Source organism: Lynx rufus, unplaced genomic scaffold (genome assembly GCF_022079265.1).
Source record: "Lynx rufus isolate CCGP_SWC_20201006 ecotype Redwood Valley unplaced genomic scaffold, mLynRuf1.p SCAF_6, whole genome shotgun sequence".
Taxonomy (NCBI): Eukaryota; Metazoa; Chordata; class Mammalia; order Carnivora; family Felidae; genus Lynx; species Lynx rufus.
Window position 1 is genome coordinate 45,794,282 of NW_025814878.1, and position 15,379 is coordinate 45,809,660.

Here is a 15,379-nt window from a genome sequence, read left to right on the forward strand (position 1 = left end):
AATCTCCATAACTGAATGGATTACTGTTTAAGACACTGATTGTAACATGCAACATTACTTCGTATATGTACATGGACAACCATCAGTTAAATTTTATCAGTGTTAAGAAACTACTGAAAGACAAAGTCTGATTTCAGAGATGTTAAAAATGTGAAAATAGGCAAGGGAATTAAAAGCAAAAGTGAATTACTGGGACCTTATGAAGACAAAAAGCTTCTGCACAGCAAAGGAAACAACCAACAAAACTAAAAGGCAACCAACGGAATGGGAAAAGATATTTGCAAATGACATATCGGACAAAGGGCTAGTATCTAAAATCTATAAAGAGCTCACCAAACTCCACACCCGAAAAACAAATAACCCAGTGAAGAAATGGGCAGAAAACATGAATAGACACTTCTCTAAAGAAGACATCCAGATGGCCAACAGGCACATGAAAAGATGCTCAACGTCGCTCCTCATCAGGGAAATACAAATCAAAACCACACTCAGGTATCACCTCACGCCAGTCAGAGTGGCCAAAATGAACAAATCAGGAGACTATAGATGCTGGAGAGGATGTGGAGAAACGGGAACCCTCTTGCACTGTTGGTGGGAATGCAAATTGGTGCAGCCGCTCTGGAAAGCAGTGTGGAGGTTCCTCAGAAAATTAAAAATAGACCTACCCTATGACCCAGCAATAGCACTGCTAGGAATTTATCCAAGGGATACAGGAGTACTGATGCATAGGGGCACTTGTACCCCAATGTTTATAGCAGCACTCTCAACAATAGCCAAATTATGGAAAGAGCCTAAATGTCCATCAACTGATGAATGGATAAAGAAATTGTGGTATATATACACAATGGAATACTACGTGGCAATGAGAAAAAATGAAATATGGCCTTTTGTAGCAACGTGGATGGAACTGGAGAGTGTAATGCTAAGTGAAATAAGCCATACAGAGGAAGACAGATACCATATGGTTTCACTCTTATGTGGATCCTGAGAAACTTAACAGGAACCCATGGGGGAGGGGAAGGAAAAAAAAAAAAAAAAAAGAGGTGAGAGTGGGAGAGAGCCAAAGCATAAGAGACTGTTAAAAACTGAGAACAAACTGAGGGTTGATGGGGGGTGGGAGGGAGGGGAGGGTGGGTGATGGGTATTGAGGAGGGCACCTTTTGGGATGAGCTGGGTGTTGTATGGAAACCAATTTGTCAATAAATTTCATATATATATAAAAAAATGTGAAAATAAATGTGGAAAAAAAGGTGCATCTTAGAATGGATGAAATACTAAAAATGTGTTTTGCAAATCATTATTAAACATGGAGTCTCTGAAACTGACACGTATTCACAATTGGTACTATGCCTAAAACTATCAACTTTGCTTCATTTCTCATTTGAAAGGAAGAATGGATGGCACTTATATTAATTTCTAACAGACATCTTGCACAAACGTTTTGTTTTTTTTTTTCCCCTTGCATATACTTTAAATAAAAAAACTTATGGATTCCTAGTTTGAAAACCACCTCAGTTTCACTTTTGGAATCACAGGTCAGGAGAGAAGATAAATGAGGCCTGCGTAAGTTAAGTGACTGAGTGCAGGACCAGATAAGTAGGAAGCAGCAGTCAAGGTTTGAAGCCAGGTCTCTCGGGTCCCGTTCTGTGTTCTCTTCATAGAAATCAGAAATCAGAAATCAAATGAGGATTAGCGTTTTCTGGTGCGCTACTACAGAGAGGGCAAAGCAATGAAAAAAATCCCTGTCCACTTGCAAAGTTGCTCTTTTATGAAACGACACTCGTCAACTTCCCTGGCAGAATACTGATGACTGATCATTTGTTCGGCTCATCGATTCAACTGCTAGACGGTTTCACACGCTATTTAGAATGGCACCCAACCTCTCAACAACAAACACCTTCTTTGCACGCTCTGAGGGATGGAGACCATAAAACATTACTGACTCAGCCACGTGCCAAACACTAGCCTCACAACAAGATCCTGCTGTATGAGACCATTTGTTCTTTATGGAAAAGTCTGGGAATTACAGAACCTCCCAAAACTTTTTTAGCATTTGCTAAACGTACTCTGAGCTAGAAATTTTGATTCCCCAAAGCATTTTGAAAATCCGTTAAGGCTCTGCTCTGACTGGCTTCTTTAGAACTGGAGACTATTCAGGGAGGTCAGTAAATAATCCATCTTCTCTAGGTGTTAGTCCCTTTTAGCCTGGTTTCTTGCAAGGTGATTCACAGGGGACTTGCCAGTATTAACTGGAGAGGACTCCAACACCACCGCACTGGAGTGGGAGTGACTGGAGACTTCAGCTAAGGGCTCTGTCAGAATATTTCTAGATGTCTCTATTACGGAATTCCTCATTGTATCATTCATTTCAATCACTTCAAAATCCATTTCGTTCCATTTTTCTGCATCTTCTTCTTCATTGTCTTCCTCGTAGTCATTTAGCTCAGAACTAGAAAGCAAAGCTTTCTGGTCCTCGCTTTTTCTGTGTTCTTTCCGCTGTTGATCGAGAGGTGAGGTGGCGAGTTTATAGAGCACAGGAAATAAAACAGCAGTGGCTATCGATGCCCCCAAAGAGGTATACAAAACTACAGGCAAATCAGGGTATTCTCCTTGAAGAATTCCAATTACCGCAGGAATAGCCATTTCTCCCAGGGCAGCACCAACTACAAAAAAAGCTGCAGATTTCCCATGGATAGTGGTGTATTGCTCAATCCAAGAAACACCACTGGGAAATGTGGTTGCCATCGAGGCCCCATACACTGACGTTGCTATCCAGAGACAAACTGGGCTCTTGTCGAAAAGCACCAGCAGTAAAGATGACCCCAGGCTGCCGATGTTGCTTAACACAATCATGGTTCCAGGTTGTAAACACGTAGCAAAGAAGATTGCCAGGCCCCTGCAGGCCGCAAAGGTCCCCCAGAAGATGGAGTTCAACCCAGCTGCTTCACTCTCCTTCATGCCGGCGTGGGTGGTCGCGAACGAGAAAACGTAAGAGCCATAGGTTACCTCGGCCCCCACATAAAAAAAGAAGAACAGAAAAAGCAGACACAGGAGAGCGTTGTGATATTTCGCTCTCCGAGACCTCTGAGCTGATGCTTTGTTTTTTTCCTGCCTTGAGCTTTTCTTCAAAAACAGAGCCAAAAAAAAGACAGAAACTACAAAAATGTAGGTACCGATAACAGCGTAAGCCCACAGTAAATTCAGATTGTCAGGTACTCCAAGTAGAGATTCTGAGTCAGCTTCAGACGACTGGTTGAGAGAACTGTGAGAGTCAGCTTCTGTGTGGTTGTCAGCAGACCCCGTCGTGCCCAATGCCAGTTTAGCCAGTAGTGGAGCCAAGAAGGCACCCAAGGCAAAACTGAAGTGTAAGGCCTGCATATGTGGGGCTCCTCTGTCCCCCCATATGGCCAAGATTAGGACGTTACCACCTACCAATGAAAGATGAGGAAAATGATTTAATCACAGAAACTTGGCAAAAACCCGTTCATTACTATCAGAAAGAGGAAGAGCCTACTTTATGTGGCACTAGGATTATATAACATTCTAAATGATCAGATGTTACAACTCGCCCAATTCTGTGATTAAGGCACTCTAACCTCCCACCACCAGAGAACTGGAAGCAGTGTAACATCACATACTCACAAATGGATTCCTCAAGCTAGTAAACCACTCCCTCCTAGAGCTAGGGACATTAGCCCAAGGCTTTTTATAACACAGTTCTAATACCAGGATGGCAGGGCGAGGGTGGATATTTATTTATAAACATTTTAAGTATATATGATCACCAGATACTGGTCAAATTACCAAGCAGCCAGTTGAGGGAAATGATTCATGTATATAACAGATGCAAAACACGTGTTCAGAAACCTGAACACTATAGAGTTCTGCTGTGCCCATGACAGGTAACAAGGATACCTCCTCTACAAGGTGAAAGGCAAGAAGCATCAAGTCTTGGGTTTTCTTTCTGTTGTTTTTTTTTTTTTTAAACCACACGAAGCCTAAAGTACAAAACATCCCCGATCTATTAAGTAACAGTAGAGCAAGGGATAAGAGTTGCTTTTAGGGGTGGACAAAAATGCCAAGCATATTATTTAGTAGGTTTTTAAAAGATACCAAGACCCATGGAGAGGATCTCCTGCAAGAAGGCAGGAGGTTTTGAGAGTAAACAAAAGAGCAGGAAAATAATACAGAGCACAGGTTGCTCAGAAAGGCAGAGTGCTTTTTAAAACTGGATAGCCACTTCTAGGATTCCTCAGCCAGCTGGTTCAACCTAGTAACCCATCAATTCCTCCCATACTACACTGATCAAGTTCTATCCCAAAATGAAAGCCCCTTCACCTGCACCATAGTTACCCACGTGGCGGACCCTTTCCTGTTTGGATACCATAAAGCAATAATCCCTCACTGAACAAAGTTCTTTAAATTCACTCCATGGTTGGCTGCTCAAAAACAGGTACCCGACTTGGCAAGAAGAGTAGTTGCCAAAAGGGTGGTTCTGACTGGGTGACCCCAGGAGCAATTCAGTAGGCTGGTGTCATTTTACACTGCAAATAGCCATTTGATGTCATCCATTCTACTTTTTCTAATAGGAAGTCCCCACTCCCAGAGGGGACACTGAAGGGCTCACTGACCTGTATCCAGAATGCCAATTGAAACACCAAAGATGGACATCATGACAATCAGTAATCCCGCTGTCTTACAGAATGGAACAAGATAGAGACCAACTGTCGTGGCCAACATTGACACCCCTGAGAAGAAAGGTAAAAGTCAGCTATCAAAAACAATATTCGCGAATCAAGTCAACATCATAAAAACTATAAATAGAAGTAGGTGAAATTACAATTAAGTAATAGTAAGTGGATGAGAGGTTCAGCATCTACAAATGGTTATTTCCTTTACAAGCTTCCATAATCTTTATGGACCATAAAATCTAAGTTGTCCTAACAGGAGTTCATTTCTAGCAACGCTAATAATCAAATTAGATACCATAAGACAAAGTTTTATAGCAAACCAGACAGCTCAAGAGAACCTAGAGGGATTTTTAGATAGGAGGTAAGAAATTAAAAAGAGAAAAATAAGATGCAATTACTATAGTTTGTTGTAGAAGTGTATTAAATAATTAGGTAGGGAATAGGGAGGGAAATACCACACAGATATGCATTCTCAACCCACTTTGGAAATCTGAGTGGTTATTCATTTATTCATCAATAACAGTAAATTATTCTCCTTACTTCCAAAGCAGTTTTATCACATTAATCCAAATTATTTTATTTTTTTTTTTTGAAAGAGAGAGAGAGAACGCAAGCAGGGGAGGGGCAGAGAGAGACACACACACACACACACACACACAGACTCTGAAGCAAGCTCCAGGCTCTGAGCTGTCAGCACAGAGCCCAACGAGGGGCTCGAACCCACAAACCATGAGATCATGACCTGAGTTAAAGTCGGATGCCCAACTGACTAAGCCACCAAGGTGCCCCAATCCAGATTTTCTTTAAACATATCTATTTATTCAGGGGCGCCTGGATGGCTCAGTCAGATAAGCATCTGACTCTTGATTTTGGCTCAGGTCATGATCTCACAGTTTGTGGGTTCGAGCCCTGCACTGGCTCTGTGCTGACAGTGCAGAGCCTGCTTGAGATCCTGTCCCCCTGTCCCTCTGCCCTTCCCCCACTTGTGCTCTTTCTCTCTCAAAAAATAAACTTCAAACATATCTATTTATTCAAAAAGAGTAAGTTAAAAGCTTTGCCATCTATTCTGAGGGTGGGGTAGAGAGGTCTGGAGTCACCATTAACATGGGGCGGCAGGGACAAAAATTTAGCCTGTGTCATTTCACCCACCGTTCCCTCCCACCTTCATGCTCAGTCCAGGGTCTAGCCTGGGCAGGGTCAAGGAATTCATTCTGACCTATGGTGGCCCTCGGAGATCTGCCCTAAGCCCTGACAAGCCAAGATCTTTGGACAACTGGTATGTTGGTTGGTGGATCTAGGGGTGGTGCCTAAATTACAGTGATGGTCAGGAAGGTGAAAGACAGCTAGCACACCCTGGGGCTAATCTAAATTTCCAGCGCGGGCCCAGCACAGATTCCCTGTAACTGCAAAGATGGAAACAGGCATGACTGTATACCACCCATTTGAGTCGTCAACCACTCTGCAAGCTAGTATATTTCATGTTTTAAAACAAACTGTGAATTCCACAAAAGTTGCAAAGAGCTACAATTGGTGTTGTACTTACCCAAGAGTAGAAAATGATTCATGGCGTCAAGAAGAACTCCGCCAATCACAGAGCCACTCAAATAGCCAAAGGCACGGCCCACAAAAATCAGAGAAAGACTGCTAATGTTGCGGTTCACATTTGTTGCCAGATCTTGAAATGTGGGTCCCAGTATAGCAACACTCATTCCCTAAAATTTAAAAAGACGAAATCTCTTACTTGCAGCCATTAAAATAATGTCTACGTGGTAGCTTTCTTCCCTATTAAAAAGACAGGAGGGGATTTCAATGTAACGTAGGGGAATATTTTAAGTCTTACAGCCAGGAAAATTTCAGGACGACAGTACTAGTATACTGGAGCTTCAGGCTCCCTGTATCTGGTGTGTCAAATCCTACTGGTTTTCTAGTTTTGACAACTCTCAAGTTAAAAAATATATATATTTAATTTTTTTTGGCTCTTTGCTGCAGTTTTGTTTCCTTTTCGAAGAATACCACAGAAGACTCTTTTGTACCAACAGTAAAATGTAACATTAAAATAATTTTTGTCTTGGCATTTCAATATACTAGATTATATACAAATAATAGGAACTTAGAGGTTAAAAATTTTAATTTATTAAAATATTGTAATATTGTTCCTGTTTTTTTTTGATGTTGTTAAAACAGAGCAATATTTCTGGATGCACTTGGGGGTCCTTCCTCTGACACATACAACATCCGCAGGAGATAAGCAATTTAAGTGTTTCTGAGTCTACGTTTTTCTTCAAAGAAAACCCCAAGCCATCAGAGGATAGTTGCTGGACACATAAAAAAATGTTTCTATCGGTCTAGGCTTCAAGATTAATTGATTCTAATTGGACTGCTCTGCTCTAAAACTTGGGTGTGCCTCTTGCCCCAGCCAGAGCAGTCCCAGACTAAGGGCAGAGTGAGCACCTGGTATATGGAGGGAAGGCTGAGCTTCATCTCCAATCAAATTACTTCCCGCCTGCCAAGCACTTAAAACAGGACCTGGCGCAAGGTGAGGACTCCCCAAGCGTCCGCAATGAGTTTTCCTTTTTCCACATTGACACATTCTAAGAATCCGTTGTGACTCCACAGAAAGATGCTAAATGACCAGAAGCGACTCTCCTCAGAGAACTCACCCTACCAAATCCCCAAGATCCCAATATTCCAGACAAGTGACGAGACGGAGAGGTCCAGAAATAAGGTAATGGCTGGAAGGTCAAGGGGTTGGTCAAAAGACGCTTCTGGCCTTGCAGTTTACTCTAAGAAAAACACCGAAGGATCTGCGGGTTTGTTTTACATAAGATTGTGGGCAGAATAAGAGACATATTATTCCTGGCTCCACCACTTAAAGCCAGCTGTGTGGTCTGGAAAAGGCATTTTCCCTCTCTGGGTCTATTTCCCCATCTGCAAAAATAAGGAGGTGGCTATATTTTGTCAGACGAGGAAGAAGAAATCCCAGAAAAGCAGCTTTGTGTAATAATATGGGGTCTGCGTGGGCGCGAGGGGCAGGGGCTTTAAACCTGGCAAACCCCCTTGCAGCTCCCCACCCCACGTAGGAGAGGGAGGACGGTTGGCTGGAGCTGGAAAATATATTAGGAAAATCACTTGACAATAACCCTCCAAGATTAGAACTGTGCCCATTTTTCGGATTAGGAAACTAAGTCTGGGGGCAGATGAATGCGCCCAAGGTCGCACAGTTTGCAAGAGGCAGAGGCGAGACTCGAACTCGGAAGACCGCGTTCTCTGCAGGACGCCTGCTCACGCCCCCGGCCTGGGAGGATTCCAGCCCCCGGCTCTCACCAGACCCAGGAAGGCAGCACACAGGATCACGGTGATGAACCAGCGCAGCATACTTGCCGCCCGGCGGCTCCGCCGGGAACCCGCCACCGCCTCATTCTCCGCCGCGGCCTCGGCCTGGAGGAGCCGCTGCCCGGCACCCGGGGCCCCGGCCCCGCGGAGTTCCAGCTCCAGCTCCAGCTCGGCGGCTCGGGAGAAGCAGTCCTGCTGCCGCCCGGCTTCTCAGCCGAGCCTCGGGAACTGGGAGCTGAGCCAGGCCCCGCCCCTCCAGGCCCGGCCGTCCCCGCTGGCGCCACCTCCCCACCTTCCTGGCCCCCTTCAGGGCCGGGAAGTCCAACTTCGGAACTAGCCGGAGGTTGCAGGCCCGCGACGCGCGCCCTTCAGCCCTCAAGGTGCCTGGCGGGGGGTGGGGGGGGGGTGTCACGTGGCGGAAATGTGGACTCTCGCCAACCCCAGCCTGCCTCAAACCGGAAGTTTATGTGGTTGCCTGGGAGACCGGACTTCGCCCTAGGGCCCGGGCATCACACACAGCTGAGCCCACAGAGGCCCCGCGAGCGGGCGCCGCGTGGCGGAGTGAGCTGAAGCTGCAGCCTGGGACCCGATCGATCGTGAGGAAAGACGCGGCCACACTGTCCCGAGGAAATGCGGACCGAGGTTTGCAAGGTATGGCTTTGCGACCGCTCCCTGGGTCTCCTCGCTGGGCAAAGGAAGCCCGGAGGTCTGTGTCTTAGCTCCCTAGAATTGCTGCCCTCGTGCCTTTGAACTATGTCGTCCATCTGTCACTCCACAGCATTTGTTGAACCTCATGGAAGCGTTCACGGGTATCATCTCAATTAACGCTCATAACAACCCTCCAAATTCCATGTTACTCTCGTTTTACACAGAAGAGAATTAAGTCATAGAGAATAAGTAGAAACTTGCCCAAGGTCAGTCAGCGAATAAGGGGCTGTACATACACAGTGTAACAATAGCTCAAGAGAAATCTGGACCCAAAGCCGAGGTTTCAAGCACACTCTGGCTTCAATCCCTGCGAAGAATACCGTTGTTGTAAGAAAGCGGAGCAGGACGTGGGTTTTCAGGATCCCTGAGTAAAAGGTATGCCGCCGGAGGAGGAAAGGCCTTGTCTTTATCCGATTCCAGCTTTTTGATTCCTTTTGCCCTTTGACCGGACCACAGCCTCAAAACGCGTAAATATTGTTCTTTATTGTCTATTGGAAATGTTCTTTTGCACCTGGTTTCTTTTACCCACTTAGGCTCCCAGACTACAAACCTGAGCCTCCTCATCATTTCCCTTCCAACCCGTCTCTCCAGCCCCATCCATTTGGTCATTAAGCCCTTCCCAATTTACCTCAAAGTACAGATGCTGTGATTTAAGGGAACCTGTTTTAGATTGCAGAGTCCGGGAAGGCCTCTGAGAAGAGTTTGATGTGGTTGAAGCAAAACAGAATAGAGGATGATAGAAGAGGTAGGTTAGGTGCACATTACCGAGGGTCTTGTACGCCATCCAGAGGAGTTTGGTCTTGAGCTCCATGCTTCAACTCACTGAGATTTAATATATTCTGTAGGAATTCAAGCTTCACAGTATTTTATCTTTATCACCTGAAACCGAACTCCTCCTTTTCCTAAAGAAATCTGCTCCTGCTCTGGGCTACTCCATGCTGATACCACCAGCCGCCTGGCCATCTTTGTAAGGAACGTGAGATCCTGCCTTGCTGCTTCCTTCTTTCTCCTCGGTTTATCTCCAAGTCCTGCCAGTTTTATTTCCACAGATATTTCTAAAACTATGCTATGATCACAGCCTACTTTTATTTTTTTTAACATTTTTATTTATTTTTGAGACAGAGAGAGACAGAGCATGAACGGGGGAGGGGCAGAGAGAGAGGGAGACACAGAATCGGAAGCAGGCTCCAGGCTTCGAGCCATCGGCCCAGAGCCCGACGCGGGGCTCGAACCCACGGACCGCGAAATCATGACCTGAGCCGAAGTCGGACGCCCAACGGACTGAGCCAGCCACCCAGGCGCTCCAATCACAGCCTACTTTTAAAACTTGATCACCTCTCACCAAAACTATCCCCCTAAGCTCCTAATTAGGTTTCTCTCCGCTAGTCTTCTGTTCTCCCATCTTTCACCCCTGAGTAGTTCAGTGAAATGAAAATCTGCGGTATAAAACCCTTCAACTCCTCAAGAATAAAATCCATCTTCCTCTGCCGCAACCCACTCTCTAGCTTTATCGCATTATTTACATTCCAACAGCATCAAAATTGCTATTAGCTCTTTACATGTTTTTTCTCTCTTCCATACCTTTGATCATATTGTCTCCTCTTGTCCAAAATGCCTTCCTCTTTCACCTGCTGCAGGAGAGGCTGCTAGCTATGCATCAAAATCCATTTGCCTTTTCTTCCTAAGTAACGAAGCTATAACCCAGTGTGTGACTCCCCCAGCTCCACTACATCTCCCAGCTGAATTTGTAGTTAGGATGCCAATAGAATGTGAGCAGAAAGGCCAGAGACAATGCCTCCCTCTGTGATATGAGAGAAAAAACCTGTTTTTTAAAATCACTGAATTTTTGTTACAGCACCTTAGTCTCCTGTAACTAAGAGCATCTGCCTTATTCCTGCTTGTCTTCTCAATAATCATACTTAAAGAATTTAAGAGAGAGGCACCTGGGTGGCTCAGCTGGTTAAGTGTCTGACTCCTGATCTCAGCTCAGTTCTCAATCTGTGACTTGCAGCCCGGCATTGGGCTCCACGCTGGGTGTGAAACCTACTTAAAAAAAAAAAAAAAAAGAATTTAATATAAAAAAATAAGGATTTTTACATTAACCTAGATAGTTAGATTTGCTGCTGCTCCTCCTTCATTCCTAAACATCCACGTTTCCTTCTGGGCATCCTTTCCCTTCATCCTCAGCGTTTTTTAGGGCAGGTCTACTGACAGCAGCTTTTTAAGTTTTCCTTCATCTAGGAATGTCTGTATTTCACCTTCATTACTGAAAATGTTTTCACTGGATATAGGCTTCTGATTCTTGTACTTTACTTTCCACACCTAGAGGTGTTGTTCCAGTGTCTTCCGGCTACCCTGAGCTCTGCAGTCATTTGATCTTTGCTCTTTATGTAGTGTTTCATTTTTCTCTGGCTGCTTTCAAGATTTTTTCTTTATCGCTGTCTTTCAGTAGTTTGATTTTGAGAGATCTAGGCCTGATTGTCTTTGAATTTAAGTGTTGGAGTCCACCAAATTTCTGGAATCTGTAGATGTGCCCTTTACCAAATTTGGGAAGTTTCTAGCCATTACTTTTTCACATGATTTTTCTCAGCCTCCTTCACCTGTCTTTCTGGGACTCGAATGACTTGTACGTTAGACCTTTTGATGTTGTTGCATAGGTCCCTGATGCTCCTGTGTTCTGTTTTTTTTTCCAGTCTTTTTATCCCCTTCTCTTCAGTTTAGATAATTTCTGTTGACTTATCTATCTTCAAGTTCACTGCTGCTTTCTTCCATCATCTCCATTCTGATATTGTAGCCATCTAGTGAATTTGTTTCTTTCACATTCTGTACTATTCAGTTCAAAATTTCCACTCAGTTCTTTTTTATACTTTCTCTGCTGAAAATGTCTTTACATTTGTATCACGTGTGTTTATCTTTACCTCCTGCAACATGTAATAGCTGCTTTAGAGTCTTTGTCTGAAAACCCCAACACCTGTGTTATCTTGGGGTTGTTATGGTGATTGTCTTTTCCCCAAGGATTCGGCCACCGCTTCCTGGTTCTTTGTGTGACAGGTGTTAACCTTAAAACTAAAACAGCCAGTTATTTTACCAGCAAAAAAAAAAAAAAAGAAAAAAAAAAAGGACTTATTTGTGAATAGCATAGAATTGCAGTCTGGAACAGGAAGCTACCACAAAACCATTGGCAAGTCCAGAGAACAAAGGGGAGGAACACTCATAGAGGAAAGAGGAGAGTTGGGAGAATTATTATGAACAAAATGTCCAGTGGAGTAAACAGGAATTCACAGTATGGTGGATTTTCGTTGGCTGACTTGTGACATTCTGTCATTGGCAGGGCTGTTGCCAGAGGAGGAGGAAAACCTCTCTTCCTTCTTGCTAGGATAGGTAGTATTTAGAAGTAGTCCCCAACTTACTATGCAGCAAGGTATGTCTCCTGTTGGATCTGCAATTAAGGATGAGTGGTGGGGTGAAAGAGCTCCCCCTGCTGGCCTCTTGGCTCTATTTTATTTTTTTATTTTTATTTTATTTTATTTTATTTTATTTTATTTTATTTTATTTTATTTTATTTTATTTTATTTTATTTTATTTTATTTTATTTTATTTTAAGTTTATGTATTTATTATTGAGAGAGAGAGGGAGTGAGAGCACAAGCTGGGGAGGGGCAGAGAGAGAGAGGGAGACTCAGAATCTGAAGCAGGCTCCAGGCTGAGCGCTCACTGCAGAGCCCAATGCAGGGCTCGAATTCACCAACCGTGAGATCATGACCTGAGTCGAGGTCGACACTTAACCGACTGTCCTTGACTCCATTTTAAACAAAGTTTCCTTCCATTAATTTTTACACAGGTTGTTTTCTATCGTATCGTGGACATTGTGAGAGTTAACATGGTGCTGCCCTTGGATCCTGTTAAAATCCTCCTCTGGAGAATGTATGTTTGTTTAAGCAGACTTTCAACCTGGTTGAGTTCACATTACAAGTTTTGTATCACCTTCTGTGGGTGAGGATTTCATTCTCAGTTCGGTTTTCAAGGCCTCTGCTCCATTGCTCTGGGTCTGTCCTGAACATGTACCACTCAGGGGTTAGTCTGAGATTTGCCCTGTGGTTTGACTCAGTTGTCAAAGCCTTTGCTTTGCTGCTTTGGCTAAAAACAAGTGCAACTCAGCAGTGAACGAACCTAAGACTTAAAGTGGTTCCTACACAAAATTAGGAATCACCTTCTGTAACCCTGTCCTCTCCCCACTCCCTCCTCACTTTCCAACTCACAGGGGAACCTTTTCTCAGTTCCCAGGACCTTTCCTCAGTATCCCTGGATAGAGGACAGTGTTTCTATCAGAGTTTTAGCTACTCAGGCAGCCGAACAGTTCCCTGGGGAACTGGGGCCTCCCCTCAGGAAAAAATCACAAGAGAAAGGAAAAAAAAGGCCACAAAACCCATCCCCCTTGCAGGTTTCTTTTTCAAGTTGTGCCTCTCCTTCACAGTCTTTTACTTTTCAGAATCCTCAGGCAGTTGCTGCCTGTATTTTGTGATGAGTTTTTAGCTGTAATCGGTGGGAGAGATGGACGAGAGTAGACTTACGATGCCAAAGCCGTCCCAGAACTCTCCCTACCTTTAAGAACCTGCTTAGGTGTTACCGCCTCTAGAAAGCCTTTCCTGACCCTCCTCTCCATCTCGAGGCTGTTTTAGTTTCCCTCCTTTGTGCATACTTTCCAAGAGCCCACCTACAGAATGTTCCTCTTTATGTATCATCTTCTCTACCCGTACTCAGAGTGTCCGAAGGGCCAGTACTGTGTCTTATTTATCCTTCAGCACAGTGCCCGGCACACAGTGGGTCTTCAGTAAATACTGAACATAGTAGACTTTCTTTGATCGCGCTAACCAAGTATCTGAATTCCTGTGTAGTTATGCCGCTCCTCAGTTTTCTGACACATTCAAGCTTATGTTATAAATATTTTAGCACTTATCTTTAGTTTCCTGGTAGATTGTAAGCTCAGAAGGTTTTGCATCTCTATCTCCCCTGTAACATGGTATTACATACTCAATAAATATTACTTAATTGAGGATCACTGAACTGATTTAAAGTGTTTAAAAAAATTTTTTAACGTTTATTTATTATTGAGAGACAGAGACAGAGCATGAGCAGGAGAGGGGCAGAGAGAGGAGGAGACACAGAATCTGAAACAGGCTCTGGGCTCTAGGCTCTGAGCTGTCAGCACAGAGCCCGACGCGGGGCTCAAACCCACAAACTGCGAGATCGCGACCTGAGCCGAAGTCTGACGCTTAACCGACTGAGCCACCCAGGTGCCCCTCAAGTTAAATGTTTTAATTCATCATGATTAAACTTTCAAAAACAAACCTCCTCTAAATGGAAGGATCTATTTTCTAATTCTACCCCCACCCCGCCCCTTCACTCCTAAAAATAGCAGGATATTTTTTCCAACTGCCTCCAGAGGTCACTCACCACCTTTTAAGAAAAAAAAAAAAAAAAAAGGGTGTAAAATGGAGTATCGCTTCATGCAGTTTTCTCTTTAGGCCAATTTGTGAGAATAACTTCTGTGCGAGACAATTCAGGAGAAATAAAAATATTGAAGGGCTATTTTTTTCAGTTGAAAATAAATATAGCTTTATTGTTTCCTTGAAAAAATTGGTATTTTACAATCTACATGATAATGTATCAAAAAGGAAAATATCTAGACCTTAGTCATTAATATGGTACTATATTGGCATATTTGTGAAATGGCAACAAGGAGGGAGATTTTTTCATTTAAAACAATTTTTTTACATTTATTTATTTTTGAGAGACAGCATGAGCAGGGGAGAAGCATAGAGAGAAGGAGACACAGAATCTGAAGCAGCCTCCAGGCTCTGAGCTATCAGCACAGAGCCCGACACGGGACTCAAACCCACGAACCATGAGATCATGACCTGAGCTGAAGTCAGACGTTTAACTGACTGAGCCACCCAGGAGCCCTGGATTTTTCATCTTTTAACTTGAAATTTTATCTTGAGTAAGAGTGAGACGTTAGACGGATCATGCTTGGGGACTGCACATCACTGTTAGACCTATTCAATCTATATTCTCTGGAGGGACCATTCTTTTTACTTTATCAAATAATATCTAATTAGTCCTTAAAGCACATCATGGAAAAACGAGGTGTCATTAACTATTTCTATCAGTATGCTAAATTGTGGTGTCTGGGGCACCTGGGTGGCTCAGTTGGTTAAGCGTCTCTTGACTTCAGCCCAGGTCATGATCTCATGGTGCATCACCTGAGGCAGAACAAATGTGATAGAAGTTTATTGAATACATTGCAAGGGAGCGGCAGGCAGGACAGCAGAGGAGAGACTTCAACGAGGTGTGGTGGGGGGCTATACCTAAAGGGGGAAGATGAGAAGATATGGTGATGTATGGAATTCTCCCTTTTTTGGTAACTGCCTGGTTGTAAGTAGCCCCTTGGTCAGTTGTGGCCTATGGATATTTTGAGGTGGGTTATCTGCCGTGCCTGTCTGTATTTAGCCACGGGGTCACTGTGGGCCCTTTCTACATTCCATTCATTGCTCGAGCCTGTTGCCTAAAAGCAGCCTCTATGTAAATGATCATTCTTTAACTTTAGCATTAAAAACCCAGTCTAGGGTTGCCTGGGTGGCTCAGTTG

General features: G+C 43.9%; 1 protein-coding gene across 1 annotated transcript; it reads right to left on the reverse strand.

The window, feature by feature from the left end:
* Window positions 1–1,193: 1,193 nt before the first annotated feature.
* MFSD4B (major facilitator superfamily domain containing 4B) lies at window positions 1,194–8,086 on the reverse strand. Its single transcript, XM_047102606.1, is given in 5 exon segments — window positions 1,194–2,219; window positions 2,221–3,428; window positions 4,632–4,748; window positions 6,235–6,403; window positions 8,016–8,086. Coding segments are annotated over 5 exon segments (1,581 nt in total). The 5' UTR covers window positions 8,067–8,086; the 3' UTR covers window positions 1,194–2,183.
* Between the last annotated feature and the right edge of the window lie 7,293 nt (window positions 8,087–15,379).